The sequence below is a fragment of the Anoplophora glabripennis genome, unplaced genomic scaffold, assembly GCF_000390285.2.
Source record: "Anoplophora glabripennis isolate ALB-LARVAE unplaced genomic scaffold, Agla_2.0 scaffold327, whole genome shotgun sequence".
Classification (NCBI taxonomy): Eukaryota; Metazoa; Arthropoda; class Insecta; order Coleoptera; family Cerambycidae; genus Anoplophora; species Anoplophora glabripennis.
Window position 1 is genome coordinate 18,531 of NW_019416408.1, and position 22,697 is coordinate 41,227.

The 22,697-nt window shown below is 32.3% G+C and overlaps 1 protein-coding gene across 1 annotated transcript in view; it reads left to right on the forward strand.

The window, feature by feature from the left end:
- LOC108909466 (nuclear migration protein nudC-like) overlaps positions 1-22,697 on the forward strand; it is a gene marked incomplete at its 5' end in the record, with an annotated part of 60,551 nt that overhangs the window by 16,415 nt on the left and 21,439 nt on the right. The window contains one exon of the mRNA XM_018713810.1: positions 1,232-1,264. Coding sequence (XP_018569326.1) covers positions 1,232-1,264 — 33 coding nt within the window. The remainder of the gene's footprint in view (positions 1-1,231; positions 1,265-22,697) is intronic.

A 22,697-nucleotide genomic window follows, 5' to 3' on the forward strand; every position in this document is an offset into this window, starting at 1 on the left:
AATTTATAATGTACCTACATATTACGTATTTTTCTAAGAATTTTGAATCATATGCACAAAACGTACATGCATAAAAATTGCATAAAAATAATTTACATAGGTACTCGGAATAACTTGATATTTTAATAATAAAACTATTGACTTTTTCTAAGTAGAATCACAGACTTTTCTCTGGTTATAAATCTTGCTACTTGCACGACTGGTACTGGTAACGAAAAATTCCGAAATCTTGGCGTCACCAATATTAATGATTCGTTTACAATGAACAATGACAAACCGTTACGTCTACGATCGAAATAATGCGATCGCTGAGTACCTACTTGAATAGAATCTTCTGAAAAATTATACCAATTACCGCCGGTGAAACAGGATGTTGTGTTTTAATGTTATCTTGATCTTATTGTTTTAATTTTACAAAATTACGCAGCTTGTAATCATTTATGAAGGCTCCGTATAATCTATTGGTGATATTTGACAAATTAGTAACTGAACATCCTGTATTTATTCTTCTGATTTCAGTAATTTCAGTATAAATCTAATATTGATTAACAAAGTAAATCCCGAAAATATTTATTTTGTTCGAAACTACACACAAAACGCTGATTACTTAAAGTTGTTGACTTACAATGTGACTTCAGTGCAGTTAAAAAGATTAATGCTGCTCAGTTCTTGCTAATGTAAAAATCCATCCCATCACAATTTATATGACAGCTTTTGACAAGCGCTTGTTACATTTTCAATTATGAAAATTTGGAACTAAGGAAAAACGTAAAATATAAATTATACCTACCTACGTGACCTTACTTTTCATTTTTAGCGATAGATAAAAGTAAATTTATATATATTACGTGTTTTTCGAAGTAAGTATTTTGAATCAGATGCAAAAACACGTGCATTATAATGCATAAAAATAATAATTTACGTGATAGGGATAACTTGATATTTAAAAAAAATCTACTGACGTTTTTTAAGTAGAATTACAGGCTTTTTCTAGTTATAAATTTTGCTACTACCTAATAACTAACTTAATAATAAAAATTAATTACCAAATTTAGAACAGCGTCAATTTCTTCAAATAAAAAAATTGAGAATTTTTTGAAAAAAGGGAGTTCCTAAATAATATTTGGAAATTTTACGTTTATTTTCGTTGCCATATTTCATGATCTGTTTGTTTTATTTAAACGTACTTAAGTAGTTTTACTTTTTCTGATTATTTTTTTTTAATTTTCAGGTAAGCATTCAAGATATTAAATCTTCTGGAAATGTAAGTAAATTTACGTATATATCCTTATTTCCTAAAATATATAATGATTTTGGCTACAGAAACTAGTATAATCTAGTTGATTACAGATATTGTTACAGTAGTGTATTATATTTCTGAAACAATACTTGACATCTAGATGTCAATCTACATTGTATTCTAAATTTACTTTAAATTCGGAAATAAGGTGCATTTTGCATGTTTTCTATCTGCGGTAGAAATGTAAATCTTCAATATTTGTTCCAAAATTACATCGTATGGTTTATTATTGTTACGTATTGTTACGAGAGAAATTTTCTCACCAGCAACGAAACAAAATATAATATTTACCTGTCCTTCAACGGCATGATTCATATATCAAAAAATTATTCTTTTTTGTGTTCAAAATAGGCATCAATATCCTTTTTCAACTGGTTATCGCCTGCAAAATGACATCCCTGGGGGGGCTTTTTCAGATTTCCGAATAAAAAGATGTTGGACAAAGACAAATGGGAAACTATTTTTATTACAGTTTTATATAAATTTAACACATATTGGAAAATTTTGACGGAGTGTATTAATGATCTATCAATTCTAAATATACGAGTGTTTCCAGAGTTCAAACGATCAGGTCTTAAAATTATATAAATCATATATTCGTCCGCATCTGGAATACTGCGTGAACATATGGTCCCCTTACCTGATAAAAGATATTAATCTGATAGAAAGAGTGCAGAGAAAATTCACAAAATGGATCCCCAAATTTAGATCTCTTCCATATCATCACCGTTTGGATAATTTGAGAATTACTTGTACTAATGTGAGACGTCTTCGTGGTGATCTTATCCAAATGTATAAGATTCTAAATAATCAATACAGTTTAACTTTTGGAGACCTATTTAGGTTAAATTTGGATGAGCGTTTACGTGGTCATCAGTTTAAATTATCGTGAGAAAACTTCAAAACGTCTTTGCGTCAAAATTTCTTCCCAAATAGAGTGTTCTACCATTGGAATAGCCTACCTTCATCTGTTGTTACTGCCCCATCGGTCAACTCTTTCAAGAACAGGTTGGATGCATGGATGTCATCAGAATTTTTACATTGAGTGCGCGCCTAGTGTATTTTCGTGTGCGGTTTATGGCCTGTTTCGCTAGTTAGCTGTGATTTATATTGTTATTTTGGTATTCTGTTCACATACTTATTTGTTCTTTTTCTTTTATGTTAGCTATTTATTTTACTGTTACTCTAAAAGCTGTTAACTGTCATTTTGTATATTTTATTGGACTAAATAGGCTTTGCCTCTGTCCTTGCTATTATGTAATAATAATAATAATATATCTAAATATATTAATATATGTGTAATTTTAAGTCAACAAGACTTTACTATTAAGACAATCATGTATTTTATAATGTAGTAATGCAGTAATAGGAGCTGCAGTAGTGAAGAATTATACTGGGTATTCAGCTGTTGGTTCGAATCAGAGGGTTGGACAATAATCCAAGAAGGTGCGGGTATTCTGGGAGGTTTTTGCAAGACATTCTCTCAACAAAAACAAAAAAAACTGGGTTCGTAGCTGAAAATTTGGTGTAGATCTTTTTTATAGACGGGAAATTCTTATGGACCCATCGGATATACTCCAATTTTATTTCTAGATCACACCAGGTCACATATCGCCTCTCATTACTTTAGAGAAAATATATGGATCTGCGTTCAAAGATATGATTTTTAGAAATTTGTGCAATGATGTTAACAGTTCTGAAACTCCCCTTCCTGAAATTTTACTCATGACAAAATTTTAATCGAAATGCTATAAGCTAGATGAATTCTATGACACTTCAATGGTAAGTCCTTCCGAGTTCTTACAATTGATCTTAAAAGTGGTGTCGAGAGTGACCAGAGGGTTAGATGTAGAACTGTGAAAACGCTTAGTTCAGATATACAGGGTGGCCAAATGGAAACGAAACAGAGCCATTTTCAGGAACTGCGTCAACATTCTAGAAAAACGTTCAGACCCGTCGATTTTAGATTAATGGGGGACATTCTTTGCTGGTATTTTTGACTCCGCTACTTTCACCCCCAAGCAAGGGTAAGCATCATCCCAAAATATTTAAATGGCATTAGTGGTTGAGTAATATTTCTTTTGAAAGCTCTTACAATTCTCTTTACAACAGTTGAAAAATCAAATGATCTTCATCATACTCTGGAACATTTTCAATAATATCAGTCAAATTACCAGGTAGAAAAAAGGGACCCACCAGCCGGTCACCGAAAATTCCAGTCCATACATTTAATTTTCCGGTTGCTGTGTATGCACCTCGTGAAAAACTCTTGGGTTTGAATCGGACCAATAGCGGCAATTGTGACGATTTACCGTCCCGTTCAAGAAAAAACTGCATTCATCAGTAAAACAGATGTTAAAAAGGAACTGTGGATCGTTCCCTGCTCGCTCACTCATTATTTCGCAAAATTGCAAACGGCGGTCAATCATCCTCATGAAGTTCCTGGACTCAATGTATTTTGTATGGATGGAATTTATTCTTCTTCAAAATGGTTTGTATGCTAGTTCGATAGATCCCAAACACAGATGCCAGCTGCCTCGTACTTAATGTAGGATCAAGATGAACTTGTCCCAAAACTGCAACTTCACTAGCTTCATTAACTATAGGTTTTTCAATTTCTCGTTTTTTATTGGCTACGTTCCCTGTCTCTTGAAATTTTTTTACTAATTGTGTAACATACTTCCTCCTGACATGTCGATCTTGATGTTGTTCATTAAATATCTGAGCTGTTCTATTCGCACATTTATTGTTCATAAAGTAAAGCGAAATGATATCTACCCTTTCCGCAATGGAATAAACCATAGTGTTTAATTTTCAAAAACACAAAAATAAACTACCAACTAACGCTTCCAAATAATACTAGAAAATAATTTAGAATTCACTAATTTTACGTTCATTGTGTGTGTATAGCATTCATTTCTGTTTTTTACAATTGTGTTTTTTACGAAAGTGATAACAAATCGCCAAAAACCAATGTAACGCAAGAAATACTAAATTTATATCATTGGCGTACTTAACTCGAATGACTAATTGTTTGTATATAAGCTTCAACTTAAAAATCAAAATTCTTAATAAGTATTGGGCGGAATTATAAAATTTAAAGTCTGTTGTAAAGAGATTTGTAAGAGCTTTCAAAAGAAATATTACTCAACCCCAATGCCATTTAAATATTTTGGGGTGATGCTTACCCTTGCTTGGGGGTGAAAGTAGCGGAGTCAAAAATACCAGCAAAGAATATCCCCCTTTAATCTACAATCGACGGGTCTGAGCGTATTTCTACAATATTGACGCAGTTCCTGAAAATGGCTGTTTCGTTTTCATTTGGCCACCCTGTATTTAAACCTTTCGCAATAGATATAATAGACACTTTCAAACAACCATTGACACTACTTTGCTAAAACCTCAGGTTGGTCGCGTTTCTTGAGGAGCATTCACTTTTTGGATCATCTTGAATCGGTCCAGACCCCACCGAAAGTGTTTTGACCAATATTTTACTTTAAAACTTTAAAGGAATATTTTATGTTCCCTTGTTATTAAAAATTTCATACACTTCGATGTTTCAATTTCGCAAAACTCATTTTAGTTGCAAAACTCTTCATAGGACACAAAATAATCATTCATTTGTCACACACAAAAAGAAAGTGATTGTCAGTAGGTGCTACTAGGCAATGCACAGTAAATTGTGTCCATCATTGCTAGATAGATATTTTTTCCAATATTCGTCGTATTACAATAAAAAAGTTTATTTTTATCATTAGAAATGTTTCTGAAAAATAGTTCGTCTGCACACCTTTGCAAATAACAACATATTTTTTTTTTTTTTTTCAAGAATTCACTTAAAATAGCTGCAACTCCCAAAACAGATATTTGGCGTAGTAAATCATGTCGGCTATTATTTGTAAGACGGTTCCACTCTGTTCTAAAAAAATGCAATAATTGCGCTTCATGTTAATCTTCCAAAATAAAGTATTATATCATTCTGCAAATAAGGAAACCTTCAATGAGATCCGCATTGTAGGTCTGAGAGTCTAAATAATTATGATGTTATTAGTGCTATAATTAAATTTGAGTGGTCCACGTTACCAATACGCGTATTATTCCTCGAAATTGAAGACCTTGATGTTTTTTTTTATGTGGAGCATTTCTGTGGCATTCAGGAACTGAACCAGTTATGAGAGCACCGAGATTAAAAGGATGGAACACAAAAGTATACCGCTTTTAATTTATGCAACACATGTATTTTAATTGACTTTTAAATATGAGCATCGTAATTGGGCTGTCAGTAAATCGGTTTGTGATTCATTTTGTCATTAATTCCAATCCACTGACTGTTCCATTAAATGATGTCTTGTCAATGGTTAAGAACGACAACACCAGTTAATTTTATTCGAACTGTTCGTCGAATTTTTGACGCAATAATTTAAACCAAGGGAAACGTCTGAAATATTTCTTAAATTTTTGTGAACTCAATAACATATTCTTCTCTAATAGACAAAATCAATATTTTATATCGTAGGTAGACATTCAAAAGTTGACACATATGTAAAATATTGAACTCTGTTTTGGCTTTTAATTCATTAAGTATTTTTTTAATGCACCTGCTACACAAAGTTAAGAAGAATACGTCATTTATTCAATTTTTAACTTAATGATTTAGTTTTTTTCCTTTTTTTAAGAGAACTATAAAAGTTTAATACTATGAATAGTAAGTATTTAGTAATATTTTGCAGGAAAAAAAATTGCTGAAAACGTACCATTTTTGAAAAAAATGCAACCGACTCAACCAGATTCTAATCGTTAATATACGCAGTGTCCTAGAAAGGATAACTCGTGGTTAGAAATAAACAAATTTAAATCAATTTTGCTTGCTTCAGAATTTACCGTCCTATATTTTCTTCTTCATTTTAATATTTATTAACATAACGTTTGTAGGAAAGTATCGGTTTATTTTTATCCCAAGAAGCTACTCTTCAAATGTGATTCATTTGTTTTCAGACGCCTCGTATATTATGGAATAGAAGCTGGTTGACTTTGGCGCAATCCCGTTTTTCTCAAAAAGCATGTGTTTTCAGCACTTACTATATCGGGCAAACTATTCGTCGCACAGAAAATTCGTAAACACATTGTTCTGGGGAGATATGCAGCAATATAATGGAGATATCAAAATTGATCGAATGATTTTGAAGATGAACTGCCAACAATGACTCCACTTCATTCTCAATCCTTCCTCAACAATTCAATATTGGAAGCTCAACCAGATCCTGAGTCGCAGCCTGCCCTATCAAAGAGAGGACACAGTATATTGGGAAATATATTTCGATATTTTTAATTACACTAATTATTATGTCAGCTAGAAAATGTCCGTGGATTCTGCCTACTAGGGATACGACGTAAAAAAAACGCGCCACCAAACTCTACCTCGTAAGGGGTGGGGAAAAGAGTCAATAACTAATTAACAACATTGCAATGTCAATCATTAAAATGTTTCTTATAAAAATAATGGAAAGATGAGAGAAAACTATGCCTAATCATTCATATTAATGTATACTTACTAGTACTCGAGAATAGTGTAAGTTTCGCATCGTTGTAAATAATAATAAATAATAAATAAATCAAATTTGAAAAAAGTTTGTAATAGAAATTATTCCTTGAAAACCCCTCTATCAAAATGCTTTGATCTAATTTTTTTGTAAAATGAACAGAAAAAAAAGTTATAACGACCAAAAGAAAAATTGTTCCCAAATTTGTACCTATTTTCGTTAATAACTTTGTTATTTTTGGTTCTACGACTAAAAGTTATGGAATTTGTAGAGAATTTAATTTGCAACAAAAAATGTGTTTACAAATTTTCTGTGCGACGAATAGTTTGCCCGATATATACATAGTATAGGAAGTAGTAGTATAAAAACCATTCGCAGCCCTTTTTACAAGATGGCGGTCGATGCACAAGGGTTGCGACCCCACAAACATGGATTTAACTTTACACTAACACCCTCTTGACATCTAAAAAATGAAATTGCGTGCTCTGACTTTTGCACGCTAAGCCCAAAAAAATGTAATATTTCAATGGACAGAAGTCAAACCTGTATTTCAACAAATTTGACAAACGCCACAATAGGGTCGTTTCCATTTTCTTTGATAATTTCCTTTAATAAAGATTAAATAAAGTGTGTATCATGTATTTCGTCATCTTGTAAGTATTTTATATTTACCTATATCATTTTCTATAGAAGTTTATCAGAGAAAACGATCTTATTGTCAACTGTTGAATGTTGTATTTTATAATTAATTAAAAAACACAGTTTTTATCTTTTCTCAATTAATCCGTTCCATAGATGCTTGAAAATATGTATCATGTATTTCGTCATCTTGTAAGTATTTTATATTTACATATATCATTTTCTATAGAACTTTATCAGAGAAAACGATCTTATTGTCAACTGTTGAATGTTGTATTTTATAATTAATTAAAAAACACAGTTTTTATCTTTTCTCAATTAATCCGTTCCATAGATGCTTGAAAATATGTCAGTGTATGGACACCTTTTTATATAAACTTTATCAATCGACATTGAATATTTCAATACTGCTTTCATCTGCGTTTATATCTGTAAATAATCTTTCATTACAAAGCTTAAATCTGACACCCATTTGACGTTTCTGTTGCCTCCTCGCAAATTCACAACGTTATCTACAGTTTAGTTGCAGGTGAACTATTACCACTATCAAGATGTCGCAGAGTTAGTTGAACTCGGTAAACATCAACAAAGAGACAGCACAATAGGTGTTAACTTGTTAACTAACGTCCAAGGCGCTCGTTGTGTAATACGGGATGTTTAACAATAAAGTGACTGTATATTCTAAGTGGATTCCGGCTTTTGACAGTACTTACCTCGGGGACGATTGCATTGTTATAAATATTTATAAATGGTTTGGTCAAGGTTGATGATCAGTAATTGAATATTTTGCGTGAGCGGACTTTTTGCAAATGCTGGGTTTGATGCTTTTAAGTCGCCTGCATACCATTCAAATTTAATAATTTTATTTGCTGTACAAACATTAACAGTTATAGTATTGTTAATATGTGTGTATGTATATTGTTAGTGTCTGTATTAAATTGAATACAGTATTGTATACAATATTCAATTTTTGCTGCGAAAACAATAAACGTACATTTTTTGCAAAGGTATAATTGGTCTTTGTAATAAAGAGCTGTCCTTTAGTTTCAAATAAAGAGTCATGATGCCATAAATTCAAAAGTTGTCAACTATAATGATATCCCTTGCTATTAGAGATAAATTCCTCAAACCTTACAGCACTGCATTCGTATAAAAAAATGTAGACGTAACAGAAAAAGGCTTAGTAAACATTTCATTTGCTATATCGAAAGCTATTTTTGAATTTAAACATTAAAAAAAGTGACATGAAAGTTTTCTATTGTTTTATCACAAACAATATACATTTCGGTGATGAACAATAGATAAAGCTTTCTAATTAAAATTTGAATAATGCATTGATTTTTTATTGTGTTACCATTATCTGTGACATCTTGAAGTTGTTCCAGACAGAGACTTAACTGTTAATACTGTCAACTATAAGCATTTTTAGAGAGAGGGAAGAGTAATATTCAAAATTTAATCATCCTGTAAATGTAGAAACTTTGAAAGATAAATATTTATGGACATATGGCATTATTTTATTTGGACACATTTTTCTTTAGTAGATTTTTACAAAAATACCCTCAGTACAAATACTTATTCATTTCATAGAACAAAATTTATAAATATAATTCGAATCACTGACATGTCGGTATTGCACAATAGATTTAAAAGCATCGAAAAGTGTCCAGTTGCAAATTTAATGCATACCGAACTGACCCTTGCACTATGTCCATCTCTCGCTCTCTCTCTCTCTCTCTCTCTCTCTCTCTCTCTCTCTCTCTCTCTCTCTATAACTGATTCATACATTGTTCCCGATTCTTCTACCGGTGGTTTAATTCTAATGCTCTCAGCATTTTGTAAATAATATTTAAACCCCGGAAACTTGGTGAATCGGGGCCAGTCAGGAGCCACCTTGAGAGTCAGTTGATGGCCAGGAGCCTCCACTTGACAAGCAAACAGCCCTTGGAGTGTAAGTATTTTATTTTATAATAAACCGTAAAAACTGATTGATTTGTGTGTTTTTCCCTCTCCGCAGCCAAGCGAGTAGCCCGAAGCAATAATCTTTTTTTACCAATTAATTTTGTATTTTAAACGGGAGACGTGACAATACAATAACAAGCAAGATAAATTTTAAAGTAATTATCAGTAAAAGTGAATAAAGTGAATTGTAATTTGTGATAGCATACGGCCTACTTTTGTATATTTGCTAACTCGGAGATTTATTTTTTTAATGAGGGTTATGTCTTCATAAAAGAAGTTATTGACTGCTTTTTGCTTCGACAGTATTGTAACGAAAGCCGGGACGCGCGGTCATTTATTTATTAGTTCCCAGAACGGATGGGCAAAAAGTAAAATACTCTTGTCAACACAAATTATCGACAGTTGAGGGCTTTCAAGTAGTAGGTCGACAAGACCGTCCTTCGGGGAAGGCTTCACAAAATTTATCAATATTTGTAACAAGTTCGCTTAGAGTCAGGGCCATATGGTAGTCATCTGGTGCGTCTAGGAGACGCCGCGTAGAACCCCATCTTTTTAATAACGCGCCAAACCGCGAAAAGAGCGTAGGGGTTCCAATTTAATATTGTAAATAGATAGTAATTCGAAAAGAGAGTATACCTAAGCAGCTGGGTTTTTTTGACGGATTTTTCCTAGCTATAAGAGTAGATTAAATGAGATCGACTAATCCGTCCCGTAATTGCTACGCGGAGTCATAGGGGAAGGTTAGGGTTACTAGTAAGTCATATAATTATTCTTATATAAATGTAAAGTCAAGCCATAGATAATTATTAACCTAATTATTAAAGCATGCCGACATTCAGGGTTCTCGCCAATAAGATGAGAACCGAAACTTCTGGACCCAAGAAATGGGCGTGGTCAAAGCGAATTGTGGAATTCAGGAAGGATCTCGAAAAAGTCAGTTCGTTCTTAAGTTTCACATTGAGCAGACTAATTATTAACTTTAAAGTCTCGGGCTAATTAATTAATTTTGATAGTTTTTCTAAATTTTGTATAGAGCGCGCATTCCCTGAATCTCGGTACGCTGTCGCGATTGAATCAATTAATTAATAATGTCGTCGAGCCGTTGTGTTTTTATTTTGTTTGTTTGTTTTGTTTATTGTTAATAAAACCCTTCCTGGAAGTTTTGTGTTTCCTTTTGTTTCTCCAACTTCAGTGCTACCCTGTATAGCCAGCCACTGGATTACATCCCACGTAAGCAATGAAAGGGTAAGTGCTTGGAAGTAATTTTCTGAACATACAACATTTCTAAGTTCCCACGTGTTAATTAAAGTATAACGGTAACTATATAAACTCCCTTTCGAGAATTGAATAGTAACTCTTTCGAGCATTAAATAGATAATTAATTAAAGGTAGATAATTAAAGAAATAACCCCTCAGATTACAGTATCTACTGCTCGCGTTAAAATGAGTAGTTTTTTGGCATAAACCTTAGGCTTCAAAAAACCCCAAAGAAAAAATCCAACAGCCTTAAATCGCATGATATGTGCTGCCAATTCTGATCACCAAAACGGGAATTACACGACCAGGAAATGACTCGTGCAGTAATTGAATTGTTTCTCGGGCTGTATGGCGTTTGGCATCGTCTTGTTGAAACTATATGTCGTCTACATCTTGGAATTTAGGCACAAAAAAACTAGATTATCATGTCGCAATAGCGAGCACAATTAACTGTTATTGCCTGACCAGCCGCACCAAACAACGACATGTTGGATGCATTTGTTTCTCAACAATCACTCGTGGATTTTCTGAACCCCAAATGGGACAATTTTGTTGATTAACGAAACCATCAACATGAAAATAAGCCTCATCGGTAAAAAATGATTTTGTTTATCAGCATCCACTTTTTGTTGTTCCATGATCCATTCAACGAAATCTCTTCGCTCTTCGTCGTCAGTAGGCTTCAGTTCTTGAGTCAGTTGAACTTTGTAAGTATGAAGATGCAAATCATTCTTGGGACTACGCTGCAGAAAGCTTCTTCAAATGTCCAATACCTGATCACGGTGCCGAATTGATGTTCCTAGACTCTCAGCAACACTCTCACGATGTTTTGAGTTGAACGACTTGTTGAAGGACAGACAGTGTTTAAAATCAGTAATTGATCCAGTCTCCCTGTATTTCAATTCATCTCTTCACAGCTGATGAAGTTAAATCATTATTCCGACCATATGTTTTATGAAAATTACGAACCGTAACTGCCAAACCTTTACACTGTAAAAAAATCGGTGTGAGTGAAAGCAATAAAGGTTCGGAGTGAACCCATTGAGTGAAATTATGGAGAACATTTTCACTCAATATTGGGCATTTTGATGATTTTGCACATTTGTGATTATATTTAAACTACAACCAAAGTTTGCAGAATAAATATTAAAACTGAGTACTTTCACTCAAATATAGGTTCTCCTTAAATAAATTCTTCAGGTAAGTCGTATTTGGTACACTTGTATCTAAATCAGAGTTTAAATGTATATTAATTTCGAGTAATTTGAATGGGGTAGTGAAGATGGCATGACTTACATATTGCTTCTGTAATCTCGATCACAATTGATAGGGGCCCGTTAGATGCTCCAGAAAAGCGTGATCGCCAGGAGAAAAGGCCTTAGCCGGCGGCGGCAGGTCTCAGCTGGCGGGTCTCAGCCAGGACAGGAGGAAAGAGGAGGCCCCGCGAAGTGAATTAATTTCAACACTGTATATCCTAATTAATCATTTATGAGTGATTTATTTTTGCAGTCGGTATTTAGTTAATTAAAAACCAAGTCTGAGTAAAAAATGACTTAATAATAGTTAAATTTAAATCATATTAGAGAAAAAGTCAACTCTAAATTGGTTTTATATATTCAGAATAGAGTCAAAAGTCACTCAATTAATAGTTAGCAGTAATTCGGATTTGACTAAAACTCACTCATTTCTGATGCAGTAGTTTCACTCAGTTGTACTCATACTCAATCGACTGTGGACAGAAACTGATTGAGTAAAATTGAGTGAAATTTTTTTGCAGTGTATTACTATTAAAATATTGCTCAACAATGAAAACTCGTTCTTCCTTGAGTTCCAGTTTTAGAAGAAAAATGTAAAAATTTTTGCGCAATCCAACTGGTCAAATATTAATTTAGAAGAAAATGACGTTATTTTAATCGGCTAAGATTAAAAACAGTACTTACATTAAATAAAAAATACATTTATTGCCCAAATTCTAATACCTTGAAACTAAAGACACTATTAAAGAAAATTTCGAAGAATTCCAGTTTTTGGTTTAAAAAATTATTTTTAATGGTTTTATTTATTACTTCGAAATCCTTGCAATTTTTTTTAGTCGAGTACGACTATCAATATTATTAATGGGGTAAATATTAGCTCCCATAAAAAAGTTCTTAATAATTTAACCAAAGAAATACTTATTTGAATTTAGTAAAATATTCCAAGTTTTTCGAAAATTGTATTTTTAATTGCTTTAACCATTATTTGGAATTTAGACAAGCATAAATAATTATAATTAAAAAACATAAATAAAAATGTTCCCTATTTGGCACAAATTTCACTTTTTGAAGTAATCTTACTTTGCCAAAAATTTGAAGGTATTGACCAAAAATTTAGCAAATGATGATGATTGAAAAAATGGTCACTGATATCTGGAAACTGAGAAAATTTTTAAATCTACTTGCAAAACAGGATCAAAGAAATCGAGGAATGTTTTTATCAAAATTTAAAATACACCCTGCAAATAGGCGTGGGGCATATTAAAACCCATAATTTTAATAGGACCCTATTGCAGATATGTACACTAATTTCAATTTAAAACTAGAGACATGTTTATTTTTATGCATTCAAATAAAAAAAAATAGGTATACATTTAATAAAACTGTGAGATAATATAATTATAATTAATGTGGGCCTCATTTGTGTTACATGTGTTCTTATATGTTAATATTGCCCCCGCCTGGATTCTTTATTAACGGCGCCTATGCTTGTTATCATCTGATGAACACATTCTTTTTAGACGACACAGCAACGATTTCGTACACTGTTTGTTGATTAATTGTGATTACATTAATAATTATCATCAATTCGATTCTTTAGGCGCTGGAGTACATTTACCAAATAGTTTACAAAAATACATATTTGAAACAAGTTTACATTTAATCCTGCTTCCGTTCAAACTTATTATTTGGTCTAAAATCGAACGATAAATTAGTTTTCCATGTAAAATTATTAGATACGTAATCCTAATTCTAAGTGTTAATAAATGTTAATAATTTATTTAAGTGCCACTTAAAGTTAATTCAATAAATAGCTTAAATTCTATTTCCTACTATCTCCGAAATGAACGACCTGTTCCTTCTAATTTCGAAAATGGCAGCGGTGAAACGCTCACGTTTCCAATAAATCATTTCTCTAAGGTGACGCGGGAACGTGTAGTGCGTTAACAGGTCCATTAGTTTCGTTTTTTTTTATCGTTATCAGGGGGCAGTGGGCGTACCCAAATACATTTCACTTTACGTGTCTCGCGAAACGGTTCAGTTTCCTGTTGAAATCTGAATGTCAAATATTACATAAATAGTACAAAAAACAGCCTTGATATTGCACCAGTTTAAATTGGCGTGCCACTACCAACGTCATCGGAGTCATTGGAAGTAAGGTGATTTTGTAGAATATAATCGTGAAGTCAGTGACAAGGTGACGAAAATTAATTTTATATATGAATAATTTAATGAATACAAGATGATTGTGATAGCGATTGAGTTGTTAACGTCAATGCTATCTAAGACTAATGGTAGATCTATCGTGAACGTTTAAGCAATTTGATTGATCGTTTAGAATTATTTGAGACGCTTATTGACAGTAATTTATATGATTTTCAGGACAAATATTTTCGTTGCTTCGTTACATTTAATTTTTGTGAATTTTCGTCCATGAAAATGTCAAGTTAATAAAATTAATCATTATCGCACTTGCTTCTTTTTGTTTTTAATCGAGACGAGAAAAACGCTAAAGACGCTCAAACTGCTCGGATAATTTGTGCCGTATATGGTGCAGATGCGTTTTAAAGGTGATTTCAACGTTAAAGACATGAATCGTTCCGGACGCTCTGTTGAATTTGATGAAGAGTAAATGAACTTTTGAAACTGAGAGAATTGCACGAAACTAAATTTGTACAGGACATAGCTAATACGATGCGAAACATCGCCTTAATGTTAAAAATGTTGTCAACTTGTCACCGCCGTTCTTGGTGGTGAAAATTCGAAATATTTGGAATTATTCAAATTTCGTGGCTGAAAACATACATAGGTATTGTATTTTTGAAACCGAGACAGGTGCACGAAACTAAATTTGTACAGGATATAGCTAATACAATGCCAAACATCGCCTTAAAGTTAAAAATGTTGTCACCGCCGTTCTTGTGGTGAAAATTCGAAAATTTGAAATTATTCAAATTTCGAGGCTGAAAACATTCATAGGTATTATATTTTTGAAACCGAGAGAGTTGTACGAAACTAAATTTGTACAGGACACAGCTAAAACAATGCGAAACATCACCTTAATGTTAAAAATGTTGTCACCGCCGTTCTTTGTGGTGAAAATTCGAATCCTTCAAGAATGTTCAAGACAATCAAGGGAATTGGCTCAGAAGATGGGATGTGAGCACAAAACAGTACAGGATATAGCTAATACCATACGAAACATCGACTTAATGTTAAAAATGTTGTCGCCGCCGTTCTTGGTGGTGAAAATTCGAAATATTTGGAATTATTCATATTTCGTGGCTGAAAACATACATAGGTATAGTATTTTTGAAACCGAGAGAGTTGCACCAAACTAAATTTATACAGTACATAGCTAATAAAATGCAAAACATCGCCTTAATGTTAAAAATGTTGTCACCGCCGGTCTTGGTGGTGAAAATTCGAAATATTTGAAATTATTCAAATTTCGTGGCTGAAAACATACATAGGTATTGTATTTTTGAAACCTAGAGAGTTGCACGAAACTAAATTTTTACAGGACATAGCTAATACAATGCGAAACATCACCTTATTGTTAAAAATGTTGTCACCGCCGTTCTTGGAAGTGACAATTCGAAATATTTGAAATTATTGAAATTTCGTGGCTGAAAACATACATAGCTATTGTATTTTTGAAAACGAGAGAGTTGTACGAAACTAAATTTGTACAGGACATAGCTAATACAATGCGAAACATTGCCTTAATGTTAAAAATGTTGTCACCGCCGTTCTTGGAGGTGACAATTCGAAATATTTGAAATTATTCAAATTTCGTGGCTGAAAACATACATAGGTATTGTATTTTTGAAAACGAGAGTGTTGTACGAAACTAAATTTGTACAGGACATAGCTAATACAATGCGAAACATCGCCTTAATGTTAAAAATGTCACCGCCGTTCTTGGTGATGAAAATTCGAATCATTCAAGAATGTCCAAGACAATCAAGGGAATTGGCTCAGAAGATTTCGTGAGTCCTCTTGTCTTTGGAGCATATTTAAATTTTTTAAAAATTATTAGTCCATTAAAAAGCCATTAAATTTAGAAACTTTTTTGTCCCTCGATACTTTTTTCTTGAAACGCAATGTTTTCGAGAAAAATGTCAAAATGCATATTGTGATTTGCCATTTTTCTGAAAAACTGCATTTTACGAAAACGATATCGAGCGACAAAAAAGTTTCTAAATGCAATAGTTTTCTAGGGAACTAATAATTTTTATGAAATTCAAATATGCGACCAAATTTTTTTGATTCCAAAAACAAGAGGACCCACGAAAAAGTGTCTTAAAAAAGTATGTTCATATTCTTCGCGACAAGCTTTTAAATCGCATAAGATAATGAACATAATAATTATAGATAGTAGGTACGTATCTATTTATCACACTATTGCTTATGACACCTCTATAGAGCAGCCATATTCAACCCTTTTGTGAATTTGGGGTTTATACAACATTATGGGTTTTATGAACTCCTTGGTTTATTATTTTCTTTTTAGTGCATTTTAATAAATATTTTTTTTTACTTTTCATTTATTTAAAAATTATTTCGTGCACTTAGTTGTAATAATCCTACACTGTTATTTTATGTGCACTGGAAAATCATTAGCGACCAATTTTGAACTACAATAAAACCGTACCCGCATTTATGAAAGAAAAAGATAGAAATTCAATATTAGAAGTAATTACGAATTTTGATTCCTTGCATGTTGTACAATCGTAACTAAATAAATTATATTAATTTTTAAACTACCGCGACGTCCCCATTGATCTTTGGAATTAATTTTAATAAATCATCCCGCATTGTTTTGTCTTAGTGAATTCGAAAATTTTTATTTTTCATCGTTCTAGAATGGTCGTAGAACAACTTCCAAATGTGACTATCTTTGTAAGCAAGAGAAATCTAAAACTGGTGAAGATCACAAGATACGGCATATTTTATAATACCCATACAGTTTATCATTACGGGACGCTTTAAATCAAACAGAATTTTAATTCAGAGAATTTCAATGTTCTAACTAGTTTTTTACATCCGCCCAAATTGTTAGGTAAGGTCCTGAACAGGTTTGCGCTTCTGTTGAATTTGGCGGTTTTTTGTCTCTGTATTTATAATAAAGCAGTTTTTGGCTTGAACTTTGAATACTATATGTACGAATTTTGTTACTACACGATTGTAAAAATAAAGTCAGACACCAGTTCTGATTCGTCATGTTTAATAACACCCAGAATATCCATAATTTAATTTATGCCTACTAATTTATAAATTTAATGTCTCCTAAATTTTAAACATGTTTAATCGTTGTTAAAACGAAATTCCTGTATCCACGAAAGGTGATGCTTAAGACGACATTCTTGCCCGGCAAGGATTTCCCCACTATACCGGACTTTTTTTTTCTAATAAAAATAATTCTCATTACTGCTAATTCGGATAATATACGATGTTTACGTCACATAAATTTTTATATTAAGTTAGACGCCGACTTTGCAAATATAGAAAAAGGACATGAAACGTTTATTATCTTTGCTGACTATCATGGAAATTAAGGATTTGTTTTTGTAAACCATCCTAATTACCTGCTTATGAACCTATCCTATAATCTTAAATTACATGCAGATTTATGATGTTTTTTACTTTTACTTAATTGCGCGGAACCAATTAAGCATATTTATAGTGCGATGCACCTATAAGAATTAGCCGTCAATATTGATTTCGCCGTTAAAAAGTAATAGGTCCTAAATTTATAATGTTTTTTCATACGTATTTGTAGATATTCTTATTTATTTTAATTAATTTAATTAATTTTTTAAATTATTTAGTTTATTTCGTTACTTTTATGTTTTTACAATACAATTTTTACAGTAGGTACAATAAAGACATTATTTAAAAAAGTATTAGAGACATCAGTTTTAAGTAATAATAGATATAAATACAATGAGTTTTTGAAATAATTATAGATCATTTTCAATATACGAAATATACACGGTATTTAACAAGTTGAAGAGGATATTTGAAAAAAAATAAATCAAGAGGTGAAAAATCAATTGGCAAAGAAACATTTTTGGAACAACGTTTTGTAAGCAATATATCGAAATGCGCATGCGTCTGACTGTTTTATAAGCTATTTTGGATTAGTCTAGCTATAAAGCTACTGTCATATCCACTCATTTATTATTACTGTGTCGATAGGTCATTTTAGTACCTACATCTATTTTAATTTTAACAGAAAATAAGTCCTAAATTATATGGGGTAATTGTGCTTTGATTTTTTAAAATCAACAAATAAAAGTGCAATAATCCACTGTCTGAATGTCAAATTTGGCATATTAATGAACTGTTCAGTGTAATTTAGGATATATTAGAAATATACCTGCACCTAAATATTCGAAATTTTCGAGTTATTATGGAAAAAAATAACTTCCTTGTGTTCTATCTCTTTACCTTTAGTTAAAACAGTTGAACGTGTCTAGAAAATTGAGTGTAAGACCGTGCCTTTCTTCAGATTTTTCTGTTTTTAGTAATTTTCAAGATAATTTCAACTAACTGTTTTAAGTAGTCCAAAATTATAGAGTGATTTGGTTCTGATTGGTTAAATATATGAATCCATCCTATAAATGTCAAACTTGATATATGAATGAATTGGAAATATTTTTATGATATTTTAGGAAGATACCTACCAGAGCTGGGTAATTCCTGGTGAAAAAGTAATTAGCAATTACAATTCCCTTTTTTTTCCTGTAATTGTAATTGTATTTAAATACTTTTTTTTTTATTAAAGTAATTTGGAATTGTAATTGCAGTAAAATTGTTATAGGAATTGTAATTTGTAATTATATTATTTGAACTATCGAATTACAAATTATTTCTATAAGTACAAATACTTTTTCCAATTACAATTACTTTTTCTAATAATTATAATTACTTTTAAGATCATGCGTATTGCGTAATTGCGACTTGCAGACTTCTATTATCTCATTTGAGGAAAGCCTTGTGCCGCGTGAACAATAAAAAGTGATTTGGTGAATTAACCTCAGAATTAACAGAGTACATTTTATTTTATTATTATTATTATTTAGAAAAAAAAACGAAGTAAAAATATGTTATCTATAGTATCAAGTTTTATAAAAATATATATTATGTATCTATGTGTTACTGCTCTTATTTTGAGTTGAGAAAACTTCTGGTTCGGTTACTCAGCTTTTCACTCGTACTTGTTCGATTCGTAATTTTTTTAATAATTATTATTGCTTTCCAGTCTACCCAAAACTACTGTATTCTATATTTTGCAAATGTACTAACAACCAGAAAAATAATAAAACGCAATATTACACAACACTTTTATTTTAAATTTTTATCTTAAGTTTTTCCTTTTTCTCTGTTTGGTCACTATAATTTACTTTATCATAAAAGTAATTAGAAAAATAATTGCTAAATCCATTTTCCATGTAACTGTAATTAAATTAATATAATTCCTTTTTTAAATAATATACTTTGTAATTGTAATTAGTTCCTTTTTTTAAAAAAGTAGTTTGTAATTGTAACTATTTTTAAATTACCCAGCTCTGATACCTACACACACGAGTATTCGAAAATACATTTTTTAGAAGTTGTTTATACTTTTTGTGAGTTTGATAATCCCACTTAATTAATGTACTTTAGCTACAACAGTTGACTGTATCCAAGAAGGATAATTGAGGACATGTCATTAGTTGTTTCCATCTTTAGCAATTTTCGAGATAATTCCAAAATGTATTAAATCGTCCAAAATTATAGAATAACTTTGTTTTGATTCGTTAAAAATAAAAAATACCAAATTGGACATATTAATAATTTTAAATACCTATATTGAAAATATATCTTTACCTAAGTATTCGAACTTTGTTGATTTTTTTGTATTATAATCTAAAACCCACTTTCCAGAATATATTTATATTTTTTTGTGAATAGAACAACTTCCTTTTACCTTACCTCACTTCTTAACCTTCAACTAATTCAAGTATTTTTTCCTTGGTTATTCAAACATTTGGTGGCAAAATATTTCTACGCCACGGCGTATCCTGTGATGGAATGTTATCGTTATCACTTTCGGATCTAACGTTTTTGTCAAAGGCCGACATGACCTAATGATGATTTAAAACATTTATCAAACGAATTCTGTATAGTTTAAAACTTCAGCAGATTTCTTTCAGTGATATCGTACCACTCTCCAATGTGCATAGAATAAGTGAGTAGCTTGGCAACTCTTTTCCTTACCTTATTCTTGTAGAATACAGCGGATATAAAAATGAAGAGAATTGGAAGAGTTGTAGGCAGTCATTATTATTGAATTATAAATAAAAAAATTTATTGAATGTAGTTAAATATTTAAAATTTTAATGATGTATGACCATTTTACCTTTCATTTTAACTTTCACATACATAGAAGACATTTAAAAAATGTTCAAATAAATAATACCTTAGACTCATTCAAATTTGAACTCGATATCTGATGAGTCACTTAAATTATCCACTGATCCATTAGATCATAAAATTGTGTTACATTGCGGTACATAAATTGAGTCATCGAAAAACCAACCGGTAAACCGCGGCAAATCAAGATGAATTAATTGTTTTTAATAGCTACCGCGCTTTATCTTGTTTGCTTATTTCTTTAAGCGTTTGCATCCGTCTTTTCTTTGGTGTTATAATTGTAAAGTTATCTGCGGTTTTATCTTTTCTTTTTAGTTGCTAAATAACTCATTGTTATTAGAACTACATCATTTACATATTTACTCCAAAGTCCTGTTATGAGTAGGTCACAATTAAATATTACGTACCTATTAATAAACGCGAAATATACAGGGTAGCCCATCGAAAACGTACCGCAAGGCATTACAGGGTAGTAATGAACTTTTCGGCAAAATCCAAAAACAGGTAAAGTTTGCTTCTGAGGGGGACAACTTTTGGCGCAAAAAGCATAGCAAAATCTTCAACCCCCTAAGTGGGGGTGCCATCCCCCAAATTTTTTTAAATGGGAATGGGGGTCAAGTGGGGGGTCATTAGAAAGGGCTTTTAATTCTCTATACATCGATTCTTACTTTTTGAAAATCGATCCATTATTTTAGAAAATATGCAGCTTTGAAAATACGAACAATATTTTTGACGAGAAATGCGAAAATCGATTTAATTTTACTTCAAAACTTACGGTATTAGCTTGGTAAATTCCTTCAAAAGAATTCGCTGTTTTTTTTTCTGATTTGCGAATTCTTTAGCCTGATTTTGGTGAGCAAAAAATTGTCCGCTTTTTGTTTCGTATTTAGATAGGCCACAAGAAGTTGCTAGATAACTGTCTTGTGACTTGTAGTTGAAGAGTACCAATACTGCCGAGTCTTTTAAATTGATTAATTATGGTGTACTCAATTCCAGAAAGAGTAGAAATTATTGAGCTTTTTTTCAAAAACAATGAATGCGGAAATCGGGTCGCCGAACTGTTCAACCAACGGCATCCTGAGAAACATGCGTCTGGAAAAATTGTTCGCGAATTGGTGGCCAAATTTCGCGAAACTGGCTCCGTTCATAACAAAAAGAGGCAGGTTGAAAATCCGGTACTAAATGAACCTACGGAAATAGCGGTATTGGGGCAAGTGGCAATGGATAGTACGCTGAGTACAATGCAATTGGCTACTGCGACAGGAGTGAGTCGTACAAGTGTCCAACGAATATTAAAAAAATACAAATTCCATCCTTATAAGATTCGGCTAGTGCAAGAGCTAAATGAAGACGATTTTGATCGTCGTTTGCAATTTTGCGAAATAATGACTGAACGAGCGATAAACGATAATTTCCTCTTTAATGTGTGTTTTTCGGACGAGTGTACGTTCTTCTTGAATGGTTTAGTGAATCGCCATAATTGTCGTTACTGGGCTGATACCAATCCAAGGATTTTCCATGAGACACACTCCCAACACCCCCAGAAGTTGAATGTATGGGCAGGTATTTTTGGAAATTCCATTGTAGGTCCTTTTTTCCTTCCTGGAAATTTGACAGGCGATATGTACTTGGATTTACTACAAAATGTCATCGACCCAGCTCTAACAAATATCATAGAGGACGACCCTGCTTACAATGAACACGAACTGATTTTCCAGCAAGACGGAGCTCCTCCACATTACTCGCTCAATGTGCGCAATTACCTAAATGAGACGTTTCCAGGACGCTGGATAGGACGAAGAGGTGCAATTGAGTGGCCCCCTCGGTCACCCGACTTAAATCCTTTAGATTTCTTTCTCTGGGGGCACATTAAAAGCAAAGTTTACAGCACTCCACCTGATACCTTGGAAGATCTGCGAGGACGAATCATTAATGTATGTCGCGAAGTAACACCGCAAGTGCTCCAGAATGTTCGACAACGGTTTGAAGACAACCTGTATCATTGTATGCAAGTTGGCGGACAACATTTTCAGCATTTACTTGACTAATACCGTAAGTTTTGAAGTAAAATTAAATCGATTTTCGCATTTCTCGTCAAAAATATTGTTCGTATTTTCAAAGCTGCATATTTTCTAAAATAATGAATCGATTTTCAAAAAGTAAGAATCGATGTATAGAGAATTAAAAGCCCTTTCTAATGACCCCCCACTTGACCCCCATTCCCATTTGAAAAAATTTAGGGGATAGCACCCCCACTTAGGGGGTTGAAGATTTTGGTATGCTTTTTGAGCCAAAAGTTGTCCCCCTCAGAAACAAATT